Source organism: Thermobia domestica, chromosome 2 (assembly GCF_964235325.1).
Source record: "Thermobia domestica chromosome 2, izTheDome1.hap1.1, whole genome shotgun sequence".
In the NCBI taxonomy this organism is placed as follows: domain Eukaryota; kingdom Metazoa; phylum Arthropoda; class Insecta; order Zygentoma; family Lepismatidae; genus Thermobia; species Thermobia domestica.
Genome location: NC_137455.1, coordinates 47,658,712 through 47,686,392, shown reverse-complemented (window position 1 = coordinate 47,686,392; position 27,681 = coordinate 47,658,712). Strand labels below are relative to the sequence as shown.

General features: G+C 36.8%; 2 protein-coding genes across 3 annotated transcripts in view; one reads left to right on the top strand and one right to left on the bottom strand.

The window, feature by feature from the left end:
* The window catches only part of LOC145671714 (RNA-binding protein NOB1), a 36,158-nt gene extending 22,256 nt beyond the window's left edge, over positions 1 to 13,902 (top strand). The window contains exons 6-8 of the mRNA XM_081740918.1: positions 5,314 to 5,553; positions 9,617 to 9,752; positions 13,714 to 13,902. Coding sequence (XP_081597044.1) covers positions 5,314 to 5,553; positions 9,617 to 9,752; positions 13,714 to 13,844 — 507 coding nt within the window. The 3' untranslated portion in view covers positions 13,845 to 13,902. The remainder of the gene's footprint in view (positions 1 to 5,313; positions 5,554 to 9,616; positions 9,753 to 13,713) is intronic.
* Positions 13,903 to 16,577: 2,675 nt separating this feature from the next.
* Positions 16,578 to 27,681, bottom strand: part of LOC145671719 (ribonuclease P protein subunit p40-like) — a 48,990-nt gene continuing 37,886 nt past the window's right edge. For both annotated transcript variants that reach the window (XM_081740926.1, XM_081740928.1), the window contains 3 exons: positions 25,479 to 25,674; positions 22,141 to 22,278; positions 16,578 to 16,849 (listed from right to left, as the gene is read on the bottom strand). In XM_081740926.1, coding sequence (XP_081597052.1) covers positions 16,654 to 16,849; positions 22,141 to 22,278; positions 25,479 to 25,674 — 530 coding nt within the window. In that variant the 3' untranslated portion in view covers positions 16,578 to 16,653. The remainder of the gene's footprint in view (positions 16,850 to 22,140; positions 22,279 to 25,478; positions 25,675 to 27,681) is intronic.

Genomic DNA, 27,681 nt, shown 5'->3' with positions numbered 1-27,681 from the left:
CCTCGGAGGGTCCCAGACGGGGTCCGACTCCAAATTTGCAAATGACAGAGGGGTCAAGTAGTATATCGTTTGAAAGCTATTTTCAAAAGAAAGACAATGGAATAAGTTTTGCGCTCTACAGTAAACCTGTACAAAATGGCGGCAGGTCAACATGTTAATACAGTTTGCATTGAAAAGTCTTGAGCCACCCCTAGAAATCTGAAATGGCTCAACAGATATCAAAACTGAAAAACACGTATGTCATATGTCATCATTTGAAAAGTATCACGTATTGAGGTAAACAAAGTTTCCCAGGGTCCCTTGGAGGGCCCCAGACTGGGTCTAACGCAAAAGTTGCAAATGGCCGTTTGAAAGCTATTGTTAAAAGAAGGAAAATGGAACAAGTCTTGTGGCTATACCAACCATGAATGAAATGGTGGAGGACTGAAAATGTTAACACAGCCTTTGTCCGTGGTCACTTCTAGAAATCCGAAACGGTGAAACATACGCCAAAACGCTAAAACACGTGTTACATCAAAAACCAACGTTGCAATTATTTGTTCCACCGTTCTTGCAGGGCCTAGGAGAGGTCCAACTGCAGAGTTTGAAATTGGAAGAGTGGTCAAGTAGCAAATGGTTTGAAAGTTATTTGGTAAAAGGAAGAAGTTCAACGAAGTCTTGCGTGTCTGCACCCAGCCCGTGCGAAATAGCGTGCGCGTGCCCTTACACAGAAAACAAACAAAGTTAACTATCAATATCCAGAAAAAAGTTGTGCCAATCGGGCTTTTGCTACGTGGTAGAGCATTGCCTGCACATTCCAGGAGTCCTGGATTCGCGCACTACGCTCGGGACATGTCAATGTCCAGAGGTTTGCTTAGCCACACCAGGCAAGTTCCGAGATAGTACTATGCATCGGGCTTGACTGCCACATTTCCAGCAGCATTGTCGCATCCTTCTCCCGGCTTGAGTCGTAGTTGCCCCAAATGCCATGAAAACACTGATCACGGTCTCGCTGTTTGTTACAAAAATCTAGTGAGAATGACTATCTCCATAGTGTGCGCGTTCGTTTCTCCGTCTAACTAGGTATTATAGTGAATCGCAAGATCTCAGGTGTTTATAGGTTGGTTGTTTGAACTGCACACACCTCATGTAATAGATGCCGTAATGTTTAGCGCCGTAATAAGCGTGTTTGTATTTGACCCATTAGAGCATTTGATGTTTGACCTTGCCAGCCACAGCTTTATACTTGTATAGGTATGATGCTACAGTGAGCATTACAGTTGTGCCTAGTGTTCGTAGTACTTATAAGCTCGTGGAATTTAGCAGTATGTAATACCCTAGCAAATTTCAATCGACGTAGGTGAAAACAGCTAGTATTAGTGTGTTGTTCTTCCACGTTAGTTATACTGTAACTGTACATAATGATTGTTCAGAGATGTGTATGTGCATATTAAGCCAGACGGGTTAGGGCAAAGAGTATCTATTAAAAGGCATATACTAAATATGGATTTGGTTACTATGCAAAGAGCCTGTATTAGATGATTCTAGTTGGAGATGGAAATTTAGGAAGACTGATTAGACTAATTGTTGTTATATTGACTACTGTATTGATTCTATAGGATTAAAGAGCTAGGACAGAATCTAGAGAATGATATATGTGTATCCTGAAAAGATTGAAGTAAAATAAGGAAAACCTGAAGTTAAATTAAATAACAACGATGCAGTGTTGCTGTTAGAATTTGTGTATGTGTATGTTATGACAGTCCTGGGTTTATATTCGTAATGTCCCTGTTCGGGAAAACCATTTATGAGTGTATGTATGGTTCGATTACCGCGTGTTCCCGTTTGGGATAAGCCATTCTGTGACGGTATCGGAGTTCATGTTCCTATAAGGGAACAATATACAGTCACGCACGGTCTCTAGGTTCGGGTGCTTTTGGATTAATAAAAAGAAACTTGGTCGTGTACCCACCGTCGCTGACGGGTCAATCACATTGCAATAGTAGGGTTACAACCTTTCTTATCCACTCTTTCACATGAGTTGTATTTCTATTTCCGAATGTCTCCTATAGCCTCAAAAAGAAAACTCGTGAGGAGCACGAAAGGTACAATTAGCACCGGATGGTTGCAGAGAGAGACCAATGTACCTTTGCACTGCGCTACATTAAATGCATTGTGAGTACGATAAAAATAAAATGTTGAAACATGCATGCAGTATACAACAATACTTATCGTATTAAATAAAAAAAATAACACTATGAAATATGCACAATAGCACTATTAACGTGTTGTCACTTGACTTAGAGATTAATACACGCAATGAATATTTTTAACGTATATATTTTAACCTTTAGGTAATCAGAAACACATTTGTATAACACAAACACAATAAATTCTCATTAAGGAAATAGTGGCCCAAAAATACGGTTTAGACGCGCACGAAAATTGTGCCGGTAAGAACGCACGATTTCAGGGATTCATGGAAATACGCAATAATTCTTGAAGACAAGACATGTATTCTTCTTTCCACAGTCACTTTGGAAATTAATTTCTTCAGGAGGATCCTTAGACGCTCTTTCCTTGTTTCATAGCTTTCGACGTTGCAAAGGTATAATTTGTCCACTTATTATTCTGGTTACTGATGATTCTTACATTGTATTTTGTATATGCACTGGTTATTAAAATTTTTAAATTTTACTGGAGGTACCTATTTCCACATTTTGCACATATAATTTCAATATTCAGCAAATATGAGCCACTTCGTGAAACGGTTGAAGAGTTACATGTTTAGTTGTCCATTTCCAGGGTGAAACTCCTGCCTCCTTTTCTGTGCATTACGCCTTGTAGTCGCTCTGAAGGCGTATAAATACACTAGTGGAATAAAAGATAGTTTCCACACAACACTTAACTTTTAAGTAATTTCTTTGCTGATAAAAGTTGATTAATTGAATATTGTCTTATTGGGAACATATTAATCACATTTAAACACATAATTACATAAGTAATAACTGATTATTGTAAAAATGCACATTATGACGTATACTCCACCTCTGTCTTTTAGCTTCGGAATTCAGCTTTGGGTAGGAGGGAGAAGAATGTTAAGCTGAGTTGAATTTTTTGTCTGTATTTGGTCGCACGAAGAGGAGAGTAGGTGGGTAGGTGCACACACACACACACACATACATAGAAATGTATGAGCAAAGGAGTTCGCAGCATCTCGGTTTCTAAGAATTTTTATTCTGGTGCGCAGCAGTTCCAAGAAATCCTCTTCGAATACGAGGGTTAATTGAGAAATATATAGCGATAACGTTATAATGTATGTGTCTGAAGTGTACGTTAGATCGTCATAATGAATGGTAATGAATGGGCACGTTCTGGTGAAGATAAAGTGGAAATAATCTTTCTGTTTGGAGAATGTGCGCGTAACTATCGTGCCACAGCTAGACGTTTTAGTGAATTGTAACCTGAACGTCCCATTGTCGCTCATCAACATCTCTGTTACCTTGTGCAAAATTTTCGGGAAACTCAAAGCGTTAAAGACAGACCATGCTTAGGACGACCAAAGATAAGGGAAGAAACAGTTATTTAAGTAATTGGAAGTATAACTGTCAATCCTACTACTACCCTCAGAGAACTAAGCTTTGACACGCATATTCCACAAAGCTCAATAGATAAGGTCTTGAAAACCCATAGGTTTCATCCTTACAAAATGCATATAAAGCATGAACTCGGAGATGGTGACTTTGATCGACGCATGTAATTTTGTGAAATCATGACTCAAAGAATTGCCGAAAATACACAGTTTTTACACAACATCTGTTTTAGTAATGAAAGTAAGTTTGCCGTGGATGGACGTGTCAATACACACAATGTTATGTTTTGGGGGATCAGAATCCGCATATACTCAGGGAAGGATAGTCAAAGGCCGCAGAAAATCAATGTGTGGGCAGGAATGTACAAAAACTGCGTGTCTCTCTAAGAAAATATTCACGAGATGATCATCTGTTTCCGACGATCGATGTTCATTAGGTGGACTCCCCAGTCAGTATATGACTATCTGTTTCCGACGATCAGTGTTGATTAAGTGGCCTCCTCAGTTACCTGATCTAACTGAATTTTATGAATTTTTTCTTTGGGGTTTCGTCAGAGAATAAGGCTATGTACCATCCTTATCTGCTAATCCGAGTGGCTGTACGTCGAGTTAACCAGAATCTGATCCGACGTATATTGATGGAGTTGGACTATACAGTACTGACACGTACTGTGTGAGTAAAAGAGTGCATTTGGAGCACTTCTAGCTGAAACTTCGTGAATTTCTTTCTATGCTAAATGTTTCAGTACTCAACGCCGTATACTTTTAACATAACATACCAACGAAATCAGGGAAATTATTTCTGCTAGCCCTGTATATTTTTAACGATAATTTTGAAAGGTAATCGATCTCTAACGCATGTGCTAACGTAAATATTCAGAACTCATCACGTAGGGAAATAGTACTCTCAGGCGACTTTTAATAATGTGGAAGATAAAACCTTGAAGTAGGTGTAACACAATGAAGTGGATACGTGTATGGTACTATGAAAGACACGTATATATTTTGACGCATTTTAGTATTAGATATTAATATAAAATAAACATCTAATACCATAATTTCATAATTCGAACTAGTTTGTATTAGGAAATGTCAGTTAATTCTTATTCAGCAGTCAAGTAATGATTTTATTGATTCTACATTATCACATCTTTAATAAGATGTTTTTTAAAGTTATTCTTACAAAGGAGCGAAATATTTCTAGTTTAAATCTTGAAAAATTATTTACAGACAAAATTAGTAGTTAATCTAAATTAAAAATAAAATCTTATTTTCTGAAAAATTTTGACTGCATTATATGAGGCAGTCATTATCGAGTGTAAAATGGCCAGGAAAATACATTGAAAAAAATGTTGAAAAATAATAATATAATTAACGAAGAATTGATAAAACGGTTTGAAAATAAAATCCATTCTATCGTTTCTGTTTATATACTGGAATCAGCTCGAAACAATTCCAGACCTATAGACCTAGTGACTGGATTGGTGTAAGTAGTTCTGTTTTCAAAGAATTATAATGATTGAAATAGAAACAGGTAATATAGGCACATACTGTACTGCTTAATATATTGATAAAATGGTGTGAAAGAGCATCAGGGAAATTTTATTATATACAAATTTCAATATGTAGTTATTTCTTTTTCTTCACTAGAGCAGAAACAAAATAAACTATAAGAACTGTTCTGTGTATCATATATTTTTTTACTTGCTTAAAAAACTAAGCTAATTACTTTTCCTTTCCAGAATGTGCTGAAACAGATTGGTTTGAATGTGGTCAGCATCGATGGGCGAATAATACGTGAAACCCGAACGTTCGTGCTTCGCTGTTATTCTTGTTTCAAAATAACAAGTATTATGACAAAAGTTTTCTGTCCGAAGTGTGGGAATAGGACATTAAAACGTGTGGCTGTTACATTAAACGAAGATGGAAGTCAGCAAATTTACATATCGTGCAGAAAACCCCTGACAGGAAGAGGGAAAAGGGTAAGTCTAAAAAATGAAAAGTTTGTGTAAAGTATATTTTAGTTTTTCTAAAGGATGTCTTATTATACAGGATATGAATACGTTACATGCACGCCTTGCCTCCGCAAAGACAAAATATAAAACGCAAACTGGAAGGAAAGAGAATTTACTTTCCCCACGAATATTATAATAATTAATGGCGTGTTGGTAAAGTTCAGTTTGAGTAAACAAAAGTGGAAAATAATAAATTCAGTATCTCTAAGTAAAATATACTACAGAACGCTAAGGCCAAAAGTAGTTCAATAATAGACTTAAATAGGATATTATCAGCTTTATGAATATCATATCCTTTCAAATTATATAATTGGTTTCAAAAAAAAAAAAAAAAAAAAATGTTACAACAATATCGATTTCAATCAAGGCTCTTGCATTACACACCAAACTGATTATAAAAGTCTAAATTATTATCGCCCATCGATGATAAATGGCAAATGAAATAGTTAAGTTTCATGGCATATTAGCTTCAGTTGAGAATAATCTAATAACTAATACAATGCTTATAGTTTAACAACTCGTTCATAATCCAAACCATTGACAATAATAATTTTAAATTCCATAAAGGTCAAACACTTCTAACGGCAAATTAAAATAATAATAATAATAATAATAATAATAATAATAATAATAATAATAATAATAATAATAATAATAATAATATGATTCAGTTTTCACATTTTACCGAAATTTTACCTTCGGTTGCATTGCCGTCTGAGATCTGGCTATCCCAGACAGCGCTGCAGTTGAACAAAATTTTGATACCAGAAACTATCATCAGATGTCAGAGGGTCGTAAATTTATTTTCCAAGCGAGTTATATTGCAGTTAGACCAAGAACTTATTCTTAATTTGAATAACGACAGAAACGAGGCTAATTATAATATTATAATTATCTTTTATGCGGATTCTTAGCCTTTCTTATTGATTAACATGTTGCAATTGTCAAAACATATTGATCTTTTGGAGGTCAAAACAGAATACATTTATTGTGATTTGAAAGTAACATTGTGGAACCATGTATGCGCCTACTTGTTTGATGACCTTATGTCATTTTTTCTAAGGCATAATTCCGTCTCTAGAGAACTACTTTTGTGATTTCTGGTCAATAAGTTGTGACACGTGGTTTTCACAGGGCTCTTTTGAAACTAATTAAACACTATTCAGAGAGTTCTACAGAGACAGAAACAATCAAACGAGTCCGACAGTGCCAGGTCCATGTTATACGATAGGTGGGTTAAAACCTCCCAACGGGACATTAACAGTTTTAGCGGACTGCCGTTGTCAGCATGTTCTACACTCTTTCTATCTACCAGTTCCGGCCGTTTCTGTTGAGCTGCTAGGTGGATTCTCGCTCATTGTTAATAGTACAATTGAAGGGTAAGGGGAAAAAAGAAGGAATGTCACAAAATTACATTTTTGAGAAAACTGCATTTTAATATTGGAAATCACGTACAAAGAATAGGGTTATTAAATCTTACGCCCCTTTTTACATGGATATTTCTACATCTACGCGTGCATGGCATATACAATCAAATAGTACCAAGAGTCACCAACAGATAGGACAAAGCACCCGGTAAAACACATGCATGGACATTCCTTGTTTTTTCCCCTTACCCTTCAATTCCAGTCTGTCGGTCTGGCCGGCGGGTGCAGCTTGTGATCCCCAACGCCATTCCAATCCCACCAAACGGCATAACGTTTATGTGCATCAATGTGGGCTTTGCCACAGACTGTGGAGCTTTTCCTCGCTTTGACCACGATCTGTTTTGCACATTGTTGTTGTAGATATTCGCTTCTCATCACTCGTGCTCAACCGCTTCCGCAGGTAGAAATTTGATCGAGTAAATGTCTTTGTCAGATCATGGTAGCATTCAAAAGTCGAGCTTCTTTTTGTAGCCAGCTTTTTCTCAATGTTTTAATAATGTTTGGTAATGCGTGTTTGGGTCATTGGCGCTGTTATGACTGCTTTCATACCGATATTACTCGATTTTTGCCAGAATATCATCCATATTTGCTGTGATGAGTCACCCATCGCGAGAAGCATCTTGGACATGGAAATTTCCAAAACGAAAGCAACAGAACTAGATTTTGGCTATTTGCTCTTGATAACTATCTTGCCTGTATGCAGCAGAAATTTCTTCATGGGCCTGCGTGGCATTTGCACCTTCATCGAAATAAAAATGTAAAATGTAGCTCAGCTTTGCGGAAAGGCCACTGATCTTCACGACGCAATGACTTTCATCTTATAAGAATTCCAGCACTGTACACATCCACTAACTTCAACTGTTAGCTAATAAACGACGTTAGACTTGACCTGGTGCGACTCGTATACCCTGATTTGGGACACTAACGCCATTCATACGTAAAGGCTCAATACTTTTTAGCTTATCTGATAATGTTTGGGAGGTGATTCCTGACACCAAAGTAAGACAAAAAGTATAGACCAACCTGGGTGCACAAATGCTTCTTTTCGGAGCTATATGCTGCCGGAAGCATGAAAAAATGATGGGATTTATCGTAGTCGAGTAAAGACTTTACTTAGGAACTAATATGTGTCCTATCCAAATATCAATGTTTCAGAATCCTGCGATACTTCCACAATAATTTTTATAGAGGTGAATAATGTGTCCTTTAAATTATGTGCCTGTAGCCAAACTCCCTTTATAGAAATTGTTGCGTGAGTATCGCAGGATTCTGAAACATGTATTTTTGCTTAGCGCACATATTAGTTCCTAAGTGAAGTCTTGACCCGACTAAGATAGGTCCCATAGTATTGGAGCTATGAATCTTTAAAGTTCATATTTTCGTGTTTTCGGCAGCCTATAACTCCGAGAGGAAGTATTTGTGCACCTATGTTGGTCTATATTTTTGGTCTTATCTTGGTGTCAGGGACATATTTGCTATAGAAAAAGGAAGTCTAAGAATAAAAATATTGCACACATTTTAAGACAAATTCTGTTACACTAGTCTGGAAATATTAACATAATTGCAGGAAATATAAAATGATGTACACTAGGGATCCTTTTCCGCTGGTGTACTACCATATGTCGTACTTACCATCCAGCAGCGGCTCGCGTATCAGAAAGTGAGGAACCATTATATGCATACAATTTTAAACTAAACAAAACTTTAACGTAAAACGTTAAAAGTTAGTCTCTAGTTTTTGAAAGAAGTCCTTGCTGGATGACTGTTTCTCCTTGGAAAAGTCGCGTTTTTATGAAAGCCTTATAAGTCGAGTAGATCGTTTTAAAAATTTTGAACCTCATTGTATTACGGATTTTTTTTAATGGGGCGAGTAGTCGTAAGCTGGATAGTCGGGAGTTCGTACTCTATGTAAATACGCAAGGAAGCTCCCCCCCCCTAAATAACAATAATAATAATAATAATGAGTAGTGAAGTAATCAGTAGGAGCCTAGTTTCTTAATCTGGATATCTTAGTTCGATTTTATGTCGGCTGTTCTATCATTTACTGTCTAAAGATTGTCTATAATTTACTGTCTAAAGATTGGGTTTCCGTAATTGTTTTTTAAATACATGAAACTCTTATCTTATTGATAATTTCTACTGGTGAATGTCCCGTGTATTTCAGATAGTAGATAGGTAATTTTGAAAACAAGTATAGCACTTGTAGAAACAAAGTTCTCCCTGCAGTAACTACATTTTTGACCAAATTTTCACTGCTATTATGTATGCACTATATACTTAGATCCTGTATTTCTTAAAAATATTTTTGTCAGAAGTAACTGTAAGATAAATGTTCCTAAATACCCGTGACTTAGAAAACCCGAAAGTATATTGAAGACATTTTTAGGTATTTTGATGAAGATTTTAAGTTTAGCGTCTCTTTCAGCAGCGAGGCTATATGAGACGTGGAATCCGAACCACATGAGCTCCCACCGGTTTTTAGGTAATTTGTTCCATTAGCTTTATCTTAGCAATGTATATGTAACTTTAAAAATAATAAATGTATTTGTTCACTTGATTAAAAAAATGTATTCAGCTCCATTTATCGCTATTTTTCCTTTCAGTTCTCATTGCCTATGCCGAAGTCAGGGAAACATGCGAACAATCCTATTCTTTGTGAAGATCAGCCAATACCTCAGCAGCGCCCCTCAAAATTGGCAAAAATGAAGAATAATCCTCTGAATCCAGACTATATAGCAGGTGAAGTTTATTATTGTTATTGCGTGTTACCTTTTCTCTCTATCTCTCGTTGTTACCTTGTAAAAGGATGTATGGTATACTTAGGGATGTATAGTATATTTTCAATGTGTAAAACCTTCAACATCAAGACGTGTGTGAAAGCAACATTTCTAGGTCCAGCACAAATATTTACATTTTGCACATATAGTTCCTTAAGATGCTGGGTATTCTGAATTTTAACTGAGTAGATCGCCACCTTTACATGACTTAAAAGATAAATATCCATCGGCATCAGGTCTGGAGACCACGGGACAGTGGATACATAAGGAAACTGGACATCCAACCACTGACAAAAATTAACCTGTAATGAGAAAGTCCATCGTTCTGATGAAACAGCGGGAAAATCGCCAGCTTCATTTGACATACTAGGAAACAAGTCCTTTTCAAGGTGTTTATAACCCTCCACGATAAGAGCATGTAAAACCAATCAATCTAATTCGCAGTGTAGGGTCTATTAGTGTAATCATAGGAAAAAAGAATAATTTCATCAGGTCTTACCTGCTATATGTAATATCTAGAGAGAGGCAAAATACGAAATTTCATCATACCTCGTACCATGCCTCGTAGAGCAATGGGAACAAGGATCTTAATGTTTCATGGTATGTCAAATCGAAATAGCGTGTTTAAAATTTTCATGTAAAAGACGTATGAAAAAAAAAAAAAAACGTGGCGTTGGAAACACTGAAGTTGAGCAGGCGCAAGAACATGCCCTAGTTTTTATTCTGTGCTTCCAACAGAGATACAATCGTCTGAGCGGAGTTGCGTACGCAGGAGTAGCAGTAAGATGAAATGGCTGCCGTAATGCAAAATCCCGCGAAATGTGAAGTGAGATCTGTCATACGATTTCTGAACGCCGAAGGAGAGAATGCAGCTGACATCCATCGGAAATTATATGCCATTTACCTAGGTACGAACCGATAGTAATGAGTGAAGGGAATGTCAGGCAATGATGCAGAGAGTTTCGGTAAGGGCGTTCAAATGTTTGACAATAAACGTAGCAGAAGGTCTAGTGTTCAGACGGACTATCTGGCGAAACGCGGTAACGAGAAAGTGCGACCTAATCACCGAATCACAATAACTGAACTCGCCAAAGAGTTTCCAGAAGTGTCTGAGAAAACAGTGCATCGCTTTGTGATAGAAAGCTGAGTTATCACATATTGTGTGCGAGGTGAATGCCAAAAATGCTGACAAACAGACGCGCACAAAGAGAAAAAAATGACAGCTGCACGTGATTTTTTGATCGCTGGAAGGAGGATAGGGATGACCCTCTTTTCTCACATAGTGGGCTGGATATCATACGCCACTGGAAAGTCGAAGCAACAGTCAATGTAATGGCGACACTCTGGTGTCCTTAAGTGAAAAAACTTAAACACAATCAGTTCACAAAAATCACGGCAACCGTGTTTGGGATCAAACGGGTGTGATTCTTGTGGGATTATTGGAACGATGGAGAAACGCCAGTGATTAGAATTCTACCACTTAACTGGAATAACATTTTGAAGTTTAGCGCTTACGATTGTACAGCGGGGGACACTTCTAAATGGTACACCTTAGCCGTAAATCTCCATATGGCTGTACCATTTAGAAGTGTCCCCCGCTGTACCATAAGTTTAAAGAAAACACTCTTTTTGATTTAGTACAATATTCTCGCGTTGAATTTCCAGATTTAAAACTTGCATACACATAAAATTTAAATTTCAGGAAGTCTTTGATGAATTCTTACTTATAATCAATAGTTTTGCTAAGAATTTAGCTTCAGGAAATGAAATCTTTCAGTGAGACGAATGATTAAGGCAAATGAATGAAGGTAGAAGAATCGGTGGAATGAAAATGTGGGAGAAAACTAGTATCCCTGGGGAATCCACGGACACGTGTTGTCCACCACGAACTTAATTGTAATAATTGAGATAATTATAGAATAAATTAATGTATGGATTAAGCTTATAACCTGCTTGAAGTAAAATATGCAATTTTATATTTTAGAAAATACTTTCCGTGAATAGTGTGAAACTATTAGTATTACATGTTGTTACTTTGATAGTAACACAAGTATTCTTCACTAAAATTTGGTTTTCCAACAACAACAGTGTAGTTCAGTTATTTGTTGCTACGTCTTCAAATAAGCATTCTGTAGAATCAACACCAGCAATGGCCTAAAATTATCAAATTTAAGAAGCTTAATGTTCTCAAGTTTCCGTACTAGTGGAAGTTTCAGTGTACAATAAAGAAAGCTGCATTTTCGAGAAAGAAAGAAAAAAAAAATCTCGCAACAAGTGCTCGGGAAATTCTCGCAGTTGAACGGACAAAGCATCGGAACTGAATACTTCAACAATGAAACTACTTATATTTACGCTGGAAGATATTTACTTTATAAAATATGAATTGTATCTTTGTTAATTGCTTTAAATTAATTTTCTGGAAAGAACCGTTTTGCAACAAGTTCTCAGAAATTCCCATAATTGAACGCACATGAACTTCAACAATAAAACAATTTATTTTAAGCTGGAAAATATTTATGTCGTATAAGACATTTTGAAACATTTATTTTATAAAACATGAATTATCTTTGTTTTAAATTAATATATTTGGTGAACATCACAGGCTCCTGGGATGATTCGATCTACATTTGTTCGTTCGTCTGCCTGTACCATACACTTCAGGATACCATTTTCCGTCTTTCCCGAAGTTTAAATTTTCAGGGTACAAGCACGAGACACACTTAATTTCCTGTATAGATTTTGGCGGCATACCAACGTAAAATTTCAAAATGGCGGTCATTTTATTCAAAATAGCGGGTATCCACGCTACAGAGCGCAATATTTGGTCTTTAAAGTTGAAATTTTCAGAGTAGAAGCACGAGACACACTAAATTAGCTGTATATATTTTGGTGGCGATCCAACGTAAAATTTCAAAATGGCGGCCATTTTTTTACAACAGCAAGGAATAGAAAATTGTTGCAAGTTATGACAATGATAATCCTGAAATATAAATCACATTTTAACACTTTTACCCTAAAGACATTGAAATATTTCGAAAAAACCAATTAAATCTGAAAATATCCGAAAAACCTATATGGGCTCAGGTTGGTTGGGCTTTTTTCCTTTTTTTAAAAAAAAAAAAAGTTTTTTCAAGCCCAAGCATACTTTTAAACATTTTAGTGCATATTTTCATTGCAAATATATCCATATCCTCGTAATGAACTATGCCCATTAACGCGATAAACCAATGTCCATCTCTCAGTTACACATACGCTGGTGGAGCGAGTAGGAGGCTACCGGCGTCTGCAATGTCAGCACCGCATCGTTAAGGCAAGTTTACTAAGCTCAGTGGTAGAGAGCTCACCTCTGACGAATGGGGTCCCTCGGTTGATCGCAGCTCCCGTCAAGTGGGTTTGTGGTAAAAGAAACATCATGTTCCTGGATTTTCTCGACATTCTCCCCCACTTTTGTCACTACAATTATCATCCATCTCATCATCACAGTCTCCCTTAGCCTCAGTGCATAATCATGGAACGTTAAACAAAAAAATGTCCCCTGGTAGGCCCCCGAGATGGTGACAATTCAACATTCCCAGGATTGTATTCATTTCTTTTATTCATATTGTATGTGATTGTATCATTTAAAGTACAATTTCAAAAAAGGTTAATTTATAATGATATAAATGTTTTATTTTTCTTCATACTTTGTCTCTTTTTAATAATAAATAATAGTTTGTAGATCCATGTTGTGTTCTTTCGTGTGAGTTTTCTGTGCGTAAAGTCTGGGTTGTATCCTTCGTAAGGTACGAAGCCTCAGATAAGAGCCTAAGTAGTAATTCTGATGCAATCTCTTCTAGATTTAGTTGTGAAAAGAGGCGTTAAATTTTAATCAAATACTTTCTTATATTGAAAAAAGTAATAATTTAGTTGTATTTTTGTTTCAGGGTACTCCCCCTTTGTCACCAGAGATGTAAACTCAAGAGCTGCCATGTTAGGCATTTATGGGAGAGAAACCGCCTATTGGACGAGAAGAAACCCCAACGAGTCAAGGAAGCCTAGAAGAAGAAAAAAGTAACATTTATATAAAGAAAGCTTTTTTTCATTTGAATAAAGTACGTTAATACCGTTAAGAATATTTATTAATTCTTGCTCACTAAACTTAATAGCAACTAAATTCTTATATTTTCTGTCGTAGTTTATGCTTACGTAATAATTAGAAAGGAAAGTATATCAAGGAAGCATACGAGGTCTGCATGAAAGAAACCGAACTTCCAAAACGTACGATCAATGAAACTGCCCTTGAGTGTGTGCTTGGTAACACCGCGCAGTGGGCTTCTACTCAAGCATTTTAACCGTAATTGCATCATCCTACGTTGTGTCCTTGTAAGAGTGCGAGTGTTGAAGTTGGGTACTTTTGGAGATTTTGTGGTATTACGAAAATAAAGATTTTGGAAAAATAGTGTGTGTGTGTGTGTGTGCTAAATTTTGTTTCAAATTTGGAGACAATTACAAAAACTGAAAACATTGCAGAAAGTGTACAGAGAAGAATCTACAGAAGTCTGTTTCAGTCTTATGGTAGTGAAGTACAGACCTGTGCCCTAGGGCGTAAAATCCCGTTTCCACCAGCGATCATGTTCGATGTGAGAGCCCCGTTGGTGAACCATTGCACAACATCGTAGTTTCCACTGAAGGAGACCTCTGTTGAGCACTGCCTGATCCAATTTCGCCCACTCCTCCTTGCACACTTTCCAAAGGCCACGAAGTGTGGTCGGACGACGCTTATTGATGTTCCGTTTGAGGAGACCGAAAGCACAGAAATCCATAGGGGATGCATCTGGCGACTTGACGGGGATGTCTCGAAATGGAATAGCCTTTACACCTGTCTTCCATTCCATTCGTGTCATGTAGGCCACCGTTCGTTTGGCAGTATGGCTGCTGGCCTTGTCCTGGTGGATGAACACTCTGTCAGTGTCATGGCCATACAAAGCCGGGGCATGTTGGCAATAGATGGGTTCCAGTACATGCTCGATATAATACGCTGCATTCACCTTGACATTTGATGACACCCGGTGTATCGGAAGCTTTCCTTTTGCACAGAAACCCGTCACTACCATAAATCCCTTTGAAAAACTCTCCTTGCAGGAGCGAACCCACTTTGCATGATCGGTTCTATCACTGCGGCGGTAGTAAATTACACGCATGTGCTGGGATCCTGTCAAATAGACCCATGCTTCATCTAAGGTGATCACATAACGCCATTTGTCACCTGCCAGGTAACGTTCATACAGTCTTTTGCATACCACCCGCCGTTCTGTGATGTGCGTTGGCTTCAGAACATGGACCCGCCGCTTGTGTGCACTTCTGAGTCCCAAATTGTCGCGTATGATTCGGTGTACAGTTGCAGTTGACCCTCCAACACGACTCACTGTGTCACGTTGGGTGGATGGATTCTCCAGGGTCACAAACCGGCGGACCTTGGCAATGACGTCTTGACTACGTTGTGGAGCCGATTGCTTCTTTTGCCCCTTTTGACGACGCATGGCAATGGTTTGCATTGCGATGGATGGCTGTATTAATTCCCTTATCCGACACTGTGCAAATTGTAATCAGGATCTTGCCCAATTGTGAGACCGAAACTTGCACAATTCTTTCTTTATCAACTGTATCATTCGAATTTGTATATAAGGGGAAATAATTCTTGTCTTTTCTTTTCAGAGAAGAAAAGCAAAAGGAAAAAAATATAGGTTATTATGTGTTAAATGACTGACATTGTAATACGAGGGGCAGTATGAAGTTCCCGGAATTTTGTTGTAGCTCTTTATTATCACACTCTAAGTATGGCTACAAATTTACTTAATACCTTTCAAAGTAGGCACTTTTGGAACACACACACTTGCTTCACCGCTACTGCCATTGCTGGAAACACAGACAAAAATTCTCTTTAGTATCTCCCGAAGTGCAGCCATTGCGTTGGTTCTGATCTCTTCTGCGGTTGCGAAACTGGTACCGGTGCGGTTTCCTTAAAGCACTGTCACAGTAAGCTAGTTTTAAGGCTATCGAAGCACATTTCCCCATTTTGCACATGAATTTGATGCTTTTGTGCGTTGCTCGAACTGCGACATTGCTCTAACTGATCACCACACACTTCTCCGTTCAGCTACGCTACTGACTGCTATGACCTTATCCCACTTGTCAAATTCATAATTAGGTAACCTAAGGACTGTACTGTTCAAGATTCATTGTGATTAGATCACTAATACCGAAACTACATCATTATTCCGGAAATATTTTGACTCCTCCTGTTAAATATTTTCTATTATTATTATTTCAGAAAGAAAGAAAAAAAACTTTGCTACAAATTCATAACCGGTATTACAACCGCCTTCATGAAGTGCCCCATGTGGTGCTGGAAACATTCTATGATTAATATTTCAGAAAGACATCATCAAACCAATGTTTATATATAACAAGTCATAGTGTCAGTACTTCATAACACTTCAATAAATCATATGTATTCATTTAGATAATACTTTGGTTCTAATCTGTGAACATACGAGGGTTGGAACTTAAATAGTAGCAACACTGCTGTGGAGACACTATGCAATGAAATGTACTAGTGGCGCGTTGTTGACATACCTACCTAACCTCCGAGCAAATAGACTCGCACGTCACCGGCAGGCACACAAGCGTGAGAAGCAACGTAAAGGTGTCACTATGTTTTCGAAACAGGAACAACGGAGTTGGATCAAGGTAGTACAGCACGGTAGTAGTGAGGTCCGAACCACATGAACTAAGCATTATGCTAAAGTAGTGTAAAGAACAGGAAATAATTATAATTCAATGAAATTATAAATAAGTTTTTACAGTTGTTATAAAAACATTTATTACTTAACATGTTTACCAGAGCTTAATACAGAACACAGAAGAAAATCATCATTCGGCTGAAGAAATATGGTGTACATGTTATCACCATTTGTATGGTAATAATGTTCCTTTAAGCCCCAACTAACAGGGCTATCGTCAAAACCCTGGACATGAATACTGGCCCACGGGAGGCTTGATCTCTCAGCTACATATTTCCTGGAAGTAATAGAAGCCATCAATAGCAATTATACAAATGAAACTTATATTTTATAAGATTTTTTAATTATTTTTTAAAAGATATTTAGTAGTTAAGAAGACCGGCATTTCTGGAGTCTGACACACCACAACACATTAGCACGTTACATAATATATACCGTTACTTCTTTTGATTTGTTGTTTCACATTTTCCCGGTTATTTATCCACGACTATCTGGATATCCCTCTTTACCTCCTTCCTGACTTGAACTCTTTGTTATCTCAATTTTGGCCATTTACTTTCCACTTACTTTTGAATCCACAAATCCTACTTTTTTTGGATTCTCAATATTTAACAACTAGATCTCAACCACACTACTGATCAAAGGTGTAATAATATTCAGAATATAAAGATGGTTATCAAAATAATAGAAATACTTTTTAAAAAAGTGCAACTCACCAGATTAATATGGCGTTGGACCACCTTTCGCCCTCAGAACAGTTCTGATGCGACGCGGAATGGAATCATAGGGGTCGTGAATATAACAAGTGGAATATTACCAGGAACGTGAGAGAGAATGAAAGCGGAAACCTGCGCCAGATTCGTCTCTTCAAAATGGACCACACATGTTTCATTATGTTCAGGTACGGAGATTGGGCGGGGCTGGGAGATGTTTTAACTTCATCCCGATGTTCCTCAAAATCTACGCCGCAACAATTCCAGCTGTGTGAACTGGCACATTATCATCTTGGAATATGGCGTCATTGCCCGGAAACAACACTTGGATCATAGGATGCACATGGGCCTTTAACATGGTGATATAATCACTGGCACAGACGTGAGCGGTAAGCATCAGTACCGGATCCGCTAAAAAAAAAACAACAGGATATTGCGGCCCACAGCATCATAGCCATCACCATGTTTAACGGTTGTACAGATACACCACTGTTCCTCTTCGCTGAATTGGTTTTGTCTTTAGTTTTGTGAGCCGTCATCACCTTGGACACTGTCCGTCGTGACACACTCAACACAGTTGCCAATTTCGTCACGCTTACACCACATAACCGAGCGCTAACAAGGCGACATCTTTAAAAATCAGAGTGTCACACATTTTACACTGTCCCTCACGTAGTACAGAGTTTGCCCTAACATACCATCAGCAACAGCCTTGTGCTGTGGTTGTCGCCTGACCGTTGCTAATCCACACATCTGACGAGTTTTAAACTCCACTATTTCTATTGCTGTGATAACCATCTGTACTTCCACACAATCATCCACTTCCGTGAACACAGAAACATCTAAACATTAGTGTTATCTTTGTATACTACTAAATACAAAGATAATACTAAACAGTCGCATACAATCATATAAAAATTGCCATAGATACAACAAAATTGCGTGTGACAATTATTATAAATTAAAATTTAACAACAAGGAAGAGTATTTGCATGAGTAATTTTTCAAGAGAACACAGACTGAACAATAAGATACAATATAATTATGGAAGAATGTATGATTTTTATCTTTAAAATAATCATCAAATAACATAGGAAGAAGCATAACAAATGACTATTTCCTTCTAAAATGTGCTTTAACTTGACAGTTAGTGCTACCATATCCCGTAGGCTCAGTGCGTACTCGTAAGACGTTAAAGTACAAATCAATCAATGTTGTCGCTGCTATGACGTGAGACTGCTGTAAATGGATACTTGAATAATTATCAACCAATAAATACAGAAACAATATTCACCCTGCAATGTGCTCAAATTCCCCGGTAAATAATGATAAACACAAAAAGGAGAGACAAACGATAAAGAAACATACAACAACTCACCGGAGGTTAAAATCAGGAAAACAAACAAATTTAGTACAAATGGCACCAGAAACTGAGGTCTGCACCAGAATAAAAGCTTTTCTTTTTCAGGAAAGAAATGGAAGTGCTCAAATGACTGCTCATAAATATGGAATGCGTACATAATAAGTAGTTTTGGGATAAGTCAGACAATTTAAATTCAGTTTTCTCTCTACAGTACTGAAAATTACATTTTACAATTGGTAAACTCAATGAACTGATAGGATGCATATTTAATAATGAAATATTACCCTGGAATTCACTTAAACACCGTATTTATTAATTTATTTGTATTATACATTTCTGTGACTGTTTATTGTCATCTTCAAAAATGTGTCTGTTAAGGAATTTTTACGGTGATTCGTTGACACACATTAACGTTACATGTCTCTCCTTAAGAAAAAAATACATAGCTTACAGCAAAACACCGATGTTTTAAAGATTAACGAAATATCATCGAATAGCGGACACTGTACAGTGAAGAACATAAAACGGAGTAATTCTTATATTCTGTTATTCCGTAATTTCAGCCCAGGTAAGCATTTAGATTATGGACACTGAATTTAAATAAGTTTGTTCCTCAACCTTGCATTCTTTAACCAGGAAGCCATACTGAAGTACATAAACCCTTTAAGTGGCTTATGGAGTACGCATTCACAACTGTGTTTTGCTGTAAACGAAGCACGATGGCAGTGTTTTCATTAAGTCACAGTAACACAGGATGGCAGTAACCTCCATTAAGTCACCAGAGGAGAATCACGTGAGATGAAGCATGTACTTTAAAAAAAAAAAAAAAAAAAAAAAAAAGCTGTTCTTTGGACGCCATTCATTTCCCACATCGATGGACAGACTCTGCCATTGCAATACTGCATGACTAGTGCTATTGTATGTTTTCGATTCACATGTAGACTTGAAATGTATAATAATCTCACGTAATGGCATTTGAAAAGTACAACCTTATGATGAGTTAGCAACACTGTTAATCTTGTGGTATCACAGAGTACGCCGAATAATATCATCCCCTGTCGATACTTGCATGTACAAAATTACAACGTTCTTCGTTCATTAGTTTAAAAGTTACAATGCCGTATGAAGATAAATTGTATTGTATTGTATTTATTTCGTCCTTTTTTCATACATTTAGCACTGTATTGCAATGCATATGAAGTGGGCACGTCATTTATATATAAACACAAAAGTAAAAGGAACAATAATAATGAAAATTACACACACTATGTTAATAATTAAGCCTTACGTCTTATTATACATTACATTTTGCATGATATTATTAAAAATACTGTAGAGTAATTATTACTTGCAGTGTATGTAAAAATCCTTAAATATATATCAAATGCTAAAAACAAGCAATAACACTGGTTATTGTAGATCATGTATTTTCTCTCTCTCTCTCTCTCTCTCTCTCTGTTAGCAATTCATGTATTCCTCTATCGAGTAAAAGCAGTGTTGTAATAAATATTTCTGTAGTTCTTTTTAAAACTTAGCAACAGAGTACTGAGTCTTTATATCTTTGGAAAGTTTACTGTATAGTATGATATCCGTGTATTTACACCCTTTTTCATATAATACGGTTCTGTGTTCTATAATAGAAAAGTTTTATTTGTTTCTTGTATCATGATAATGTTTTTCTTCTACCCGCGTAAGGACACCCTCTAGGTGTCTCTTTACAAATATCAGTAGATTTAAAATGTACAAACAGGGTAGTGGGAGTATACGAAATTTTTTAAATATTGGTTTGCAGTGATCTTTTGGTTTCGCGGTCGCCATCATTCTTGTTACTCGTTTCTGTATTGTAAAAATTACCTTGGCTTTGTGTGTATTTCCCCAAAATATAATGCCATATGTTAAATTTGACTGGAATAATCCAAAGTAAATTGTTTTTAAAGTAGACTCTTTTAAAATATTTTAAGTACTTTAATTGCGAGAAAATTTGATTTAATTTTTTTACTAAGCTTAGTTATTTGTACATTCCAGGAGATATTTTTATCTATCCAATTCCTAAGAACTTAGTTAAGTTCACATAGTCTATTTCGTTATTTCCAATTAAAATATTCACAGGCTGCGTATGTTTGTTGCGCATATGATGAAAATTGATTGCTTGTGTCTTTTCAATGTTTAATTTAAGCTTATTGTCTTTAATATACTGAGATAGTTTATAAAGCATTTCACTTGCATTACCTTCAACATCCTCATTTGTGTTCCCTTTTACTATAATATTAGCATCATCTGCATAAAGGGATAGTTCTGCTGGAGCAATATTACATGGTAGATCGTTAATGTATATCAAAAATAATAATGGCCCTAATACGGATCCTTGTGGCACTCCATATGATATTTGTTTTCCCGATATGTAGTATGTAGTTTGGAGGTACTCAAATAGATGGAGCCACCCAGGGACGGATTTAGGGGGGTGCACCCCCTCCTACGTTGTAAATATATATTATCTAAAATTAGAAGCTAGGAATGAAAAAAGCAATATTTTCCGAAACTTTCTGCCATTATTTTTCCGTTTGGGGCTTAAGAGAAAGCAGAGCTTTGCAAAAGCAATAGTTTAAGTCAATTTTCTTAACGTTGAAGGAAAAGGATTCACTAAGCAAAACAATATAAAATTTTGTCAAATAGGTGAAGAAAACAGAAGCCAGGAGGAGAGAACATTTTTTCCTGCGTATCACTTGTAACCCTCTTTAAAATGCGACCCACCCCCTCCCGTTCTATGTATCAGCGTTGTCAGGGGTAAACAATATTGTTGCATGTCACTTTGAACAGTTTCAGTGTGATTATTTTGATAGTTATTGGTGCACCCCCTCCCCCCAGTAAACCCTGGATCCGACCCTGCAGCCACCATTCATATCATGGGCTCTTTCATGAATTGGATATGACCTTCTACTTCCCTCAACGATGAGGCTGTCGGGTGTGGCAACCTTTAGACAAAGTCCTTGGGAACACACGTTCCTTCGCTCCCATGTAGTCGCCACCAATGAGCAGCAATATTCATTTCCGTCAGCAAGGATGCAGGATGATATCTGCTGCGGTTTCTATCTCCAGAACTGACTATAGCTGTTCAATAATGTTGAGGTCTGAAGATCCACGAAAGTTGATGCTATTCATCTCGATGTTCATGAAACTACGCTTCAATAACTCCAGCAGTGGGAATTAGCGCAGTGTCATCTTGACAAATTGGGTTATAAAAATTTAGATCATAGGATGCATATGGTCACCTAAAATATCCACATATCACTGGCAATAATGCGTCCTGTTACAAGACCCATGGGATACTAGGAAACTGCAGCCCACAGTATTATAGAGCTGCCATCACGTTTCACGGTAGGGAGACGATTTGGTGCATTCATTAGCCATGTGGCTCACAATGGTTCATCGCAGATTGTATTGCAAGTTTTTATTCAGCTTTAATTGCCAGCTAGAAGAAAAAAAAATACTTACCTTACTTCTTGAATCATCCTTTGAATTTGATTCACTGTAAAGAACCCTGTCCACTGAAGATAGGCAACCTGACCGAAGCTTTTATTTGGTTCCGGCGTTTCATATGTTGTCACGAAGTTATCCGGTGACCCTGAATTCCTACAAGAAAACAGAACTGTTTGTGATGTGTATTCAATGATTCGTTTCCTTCCTACTCCATTATAATTACAGACAATGAGTTTATTAAGTATCTGATTCAACGAGGCGCATAAACAAAGAGCAGAACACTCAAAACTCATACATGCAGTTTGACCACTAGCAGCTTCATAACAAACTTGATCAAACAAACAATTAATCTTTAGGTAGACCTAGGACTGATTCTTCCAACGTTTTTACATTTTAGCGTTTCATTCTTGACTTACTTCTAACCAAGGTAGGCAAAAACCATAGTTTTTATTGAAAAAACAAAAAACCCGTACTTTTGGTTTAAACCAGGTTTTTTTGGTTTAAATAATTTGCTCTATGTATTTATATCACATATGAACAGAAATAAGTTTGTTTCAGCCTTGGTGTTATGCAAAAACTGCGTTATGCTGGAAGGGGGTCACATACGCTTAAAGCGGAATCCAAACCGCTTCTCGGCTTACATCCGAGAGAAATTGTCCTCCATTTGAACTCGAAACCGGGACTAATTGGCCACAAATGCGATACGTCTGCCGACTCACTCATAAATGACTCCTGATAAAAATACGTTGTACTGACCTTTACATACTTGTAAATATAAATGTCAAGAGTCATTTCAGAAGGACAAAAAGATAAACAATTGCACAAAGATAAACAAGTGAAACCATTATACAGAATTACATGTAGACAATTTCAAAGTAACAAAGTACTGCAGAGTACAGAAGAACTGATTTAGTCCAAGTTAGTTCACTACAACTTTTATTAGTCCAAGTTAAAGGAACACAACGACTTAGTTTGCATATCAGTAAGAAAAGTGAATAAAGATACGAATTATTTGAGTCTACTTTGGCTCTGACCCATTTATACATAAATAGATACCAAAAATACATCTGATTTCAATAAATGCCCTCGTGGGGTTTGTATGATCTCCTTCGAATAAAAGTACAGCATTTCGATGTATTTTTATCAATAGTAAACGTTATTAAAACGAAACAATATTTAGAATTTTCCTTTGATTGCAATTGCATAATAATGATAATAAACTATAAAAAAATCACAAAAGAAACAGTCATAAACTTATATATAGTTGCTTTTGTAGTGTAATCTCTTTGAGTAATGAATGGGGAATTTAGGTCTGAATATAATAATAATAATGTACGGGAGTGAAACGTGATAACCCACAAATGTGTGTTCATCAAGATTTTACGAATAGTTACACTTTTACGAACATTTTTCGTTTTCTGGTTTAAACTAAACTAAAAAAACTGGTTTAAAGCATGGGTTAAACCACCTTGATTTAAACCAGGCAACCCTGCTTCTAACTTACTGGTTTAGGTAACTTACTTCGTAACTTTACTTTGGAAATATTTTGTGCATCATATTTTACAAGTTCCCCATTTTTTCACAATACTTTTCGTGTATTAACTCAAGTATTTTAATTATTTACTAAAATTAAGCTATCAATTTTGAGAAATATGTAAAAGAATAAGGCAAGGGCTAAACTGACACTTGAACTGTATATGTAAAAGAATAAGGCAAGGGCTAAACTGACACTTGAACTGTATCTAAAAATTAATCTACAAAAGTACAAATTTATGAAGTTATTCAGCTTCATGTGGCCTTTATAAGTCAGAAAAGAAATGAATAGTGTGTAAGGTTTCCTTGTTATTTTTTCTATGTTCAAATGTTATTCAGAAACACACTCCTCACAAAAAGTTTAAAATATCATGTATAAGACATGGTCACCCAACCTTTATTTTCACTCTGTCATGCAGTCTCGGGATGTACAGTGTTAATAACGCAACACAAGTGTGGGTGTACACAAGCAAGTGGAAACAAACACAAACACTGCAAACAAAACGATTACACCTGTATCAAATGAGAAACAATTAATTATGTTTTCGTGTAATAGTGGTCCAACCCGTAATTTACAGTGCGTTAGTAATGTGTATGACTCCATATGTATTGTACAGTTCCCTGACACGTTGAAGCATCCCTTTGTTTCGAATGCGTTGATTGCATTCTGAAGAATGTCCATTCCATCTGGACGGTGTGAATGAGGTCCTGTAGTGTTTCGGGACAAAACGGCAGTTTGCTACATCTTTCACACAAGTTCAATGCAGTTCGTATCTGATGACATAGAGGGTCAGTTCTGTGGCGAAGATAACCACATGCATCTATGCTCCACGATGTGGTGCGCGTGGTCATACACACACAAATCGATTACCATACTGGTCGCGAAGTGGTTACACGAAGGACATTCTCCACATATTGTACGGCAGTTAACATCCCTCGTGTCAGCATCAGCAATCTTCGACTTCTATACATGATTTTCCCGCCCAAAATATATCTTTACCATCATCAAACTATGTATTTCTTACACATATGATACTTAACCGTTACAGCGTTTTCGTCATCTTAGCTTCTTCTTGCGTTTTAGGGTGCAGTGCTATCACAGAACACTACAGAATGCCGTTATATACCTGAGATGCTGAAGGCTCAACTTCGACGACAAGGCTATAGGGATGCACATCGCACCGATTATGTAGGCCGATACGGACACCAGGTACCCGTACCAGGTCACTTCATAATTCGTAGGCAGTCGCCTACTTGCGGGCAGAGGATCGCCCGCATGGTATTATGTAGATATACTGGACTTACCGTAGTATCACCGTTCTTGGGAGATAATTTCTATCGGCCACACACAATGTTGGTCTCCCGAAACTTTTCCGTGGTTTTTCCACCACCACCACTTGTGTAACTCCAACAAGGGCGCTTCCTCCGCCTATAATATGACCTCCTTCCAGCAATGTTACTATTGTAGCTAGATCAATATTATAAGAGCCGTTTATCATTTGACGTTTACATTGCTCTGTAGATAGCTATCGCTACCTATTGAGTCAATGATAGAAGTGTAAAGATGTCTATTACGTATTTTGCTTAACATAACAATATTTCAAATAGTGGTCGCCAAACTTATGAAGCTACTGTGAGTTACCAACCACAAGAACTATCAACTTAAAAAAAAAATATCTCACATTTGTTTATTGCCTATAAACTTTCATTACGCAGGGACCGAAAATGTCTCCGCGAGCTACTAGAGCTCGCGATCGACGGTTTGGCGATCACTATTCCAAACTTCTGTAAGAAGTGTATGCTGTAAGTCCATCACTTACAAATCTGCTCCTATACTGTATGCTCCAAGCCATTCCAATAACTCTGACGGTTCACAGCCTTCATTTACATCTGATTTCAAAAGCGGCACTTTCACATTATAATCTCTCCTTTGTGTGAATTGTGGGCGACACAAAGACACTTTACATCCTTTGGATGCGAAATATGCAGCCACCGAAGAAGGACAAATAGTGACGTCTGAAAAAAAGGAAAGAAAAAATGCAACACGGTCGATATGATACAATGAAGAGTGCAAAATAAGGCACTTCCATTAATTAATTAAGTGTAAAATCAAATGATGCACAAAAATCACGCTTACACAAATTAGTTCATCTTCAAACTAAAAGAAAGTAAAGAAAATTATATCTGTATTTGCAAACTAATAGTATTACATTAAAAAACGAATGGAAAGAAATTTTAAAAAATTGATAGAAGCTTTTAAAAAAAAGCTACGAAATTACTCAGTAGAAAGAAAGAAAGTATAATCTTGTTTCCTAGCACAATAACTCAACGATAGTCAGCTCCCATTTTTATATAAGTCACAAAAGAGCAGAATGATTATTTTTATTGAGCAGACCTCTGCAAAACTGATTAATCATCTATGGAAATAAATTTGATACGATACTTCGGAAAATCCACGTTTCCTTTATCGTGCTCAAATACAAATATTAAGATGTCTCCTGACATTCACCCAAAGCATTACGTTCATAATGTTTTCGGCCTATTCGATACACAGACAGTTTTTGTTAAAACCGTCAACACCAAATCACTATAATATCATGCTTGAACTGCTCAAACTAGGCATGGGGAGATGCGGTTACCTTTCACTAGTTTTTTGATATGTAGTCTACATTTATATAAATTGTTTCTTGATTGTGTATCACTAAACACGCAACATAATGAATATTAAGACAAGTACATATGAACTAAAAACAAAACAATGTGAGCAGTACAAGCACAAACCATACTCAGAATTTTAAATAATCTTATTATAGACGTTATTCAAAATTCTGGATATGATTTATGTTTGTGTTGTAGGCTATGTATTTTTGTGTTTTTTAGTTCAGTGTGTAGTATGATAACATGATCAAGAAACAATTTATATGAGTGTAGTCTACATACTGAATAAAAACTAACTAATTAAATAAATAAATCATTAAATAAAATCACCGTCCAAACCAATTTTATATTAGGCATTAATCTGTTTGACTTTGTACAAGCTTCAAAAATTCTTAGAGATAATAGTAATGAGTTACTTACTGCTTTAGTGCTTTTGTTGAAATCGGTTATTTTTTTCTTTCTTTTAGAGCGTTTCCGAAGTCAGTTATTTTTGTTTTAAATTTATTTAATTTTACCACTTTTCGCTACTCCAGTAGTTTAATTAGGTAGTTAAACTAAAGGTAGAACACTAACTACTGTACTTATAAAATTGATTGGATTATGAAACATACGTGAACACATATTTTAAACCGGTCTATGTGTTAACTGAATTATATGTGAAATACACGTGGTATTAAAAATATCAGCTGTTGAAAAGTTTATATAGTTTATCTCCAAACACTGTTACCAGTTCCTGATACAATTTATATGAAACCTGTGAGGAGGAACCTCTTTGAAACTAAAAAGGAATAATCACAATCGGTACATCTATTGTTGAACATTCACAACATACAAAGGGAGTTCACAAAGACTGACCGCGGATCATTTTATCTCAGAAGTGGTTCAGAATTGGAGATTTCTACTAATACGTAGGCATTCTCTGTGGAGGCCCATTGTTTGAAATTTTCGCGATAAGTGGGTGGGTTTGGGGGCGCAGGGTCAGCTCGAAAATTTTAAGCGGAAAGGTATGTCAAATTGGATGGCATTCGAAAGCTCGTAAGAAAGGAAGGAAAAAGAAAAAACAATGAACCTTCATCCAATATCTAAACAATAAAGGGGTCATGAATGGTGACAGGCGAGACTACCTATTCAATCTCTATCGTTTCGACGATATCGTGTGACCCCGGGCCATTTTCTCAGAAGCGGTTCGGCTTCGGAGTAGAGATTTCTGCTAACACGTAGTGAGTGCGTTTCCTTTTAGGACCCACTGTGTGGAGTGCTCGCGATAAGTGGGTGATCCCTGGGGGCCGGTGTCAACTTGAGAAGTTCAAGTGGAAAGGTGTGTTACATTGAATGGCATTCGAAAACTTGTTAAAGAATATTGGC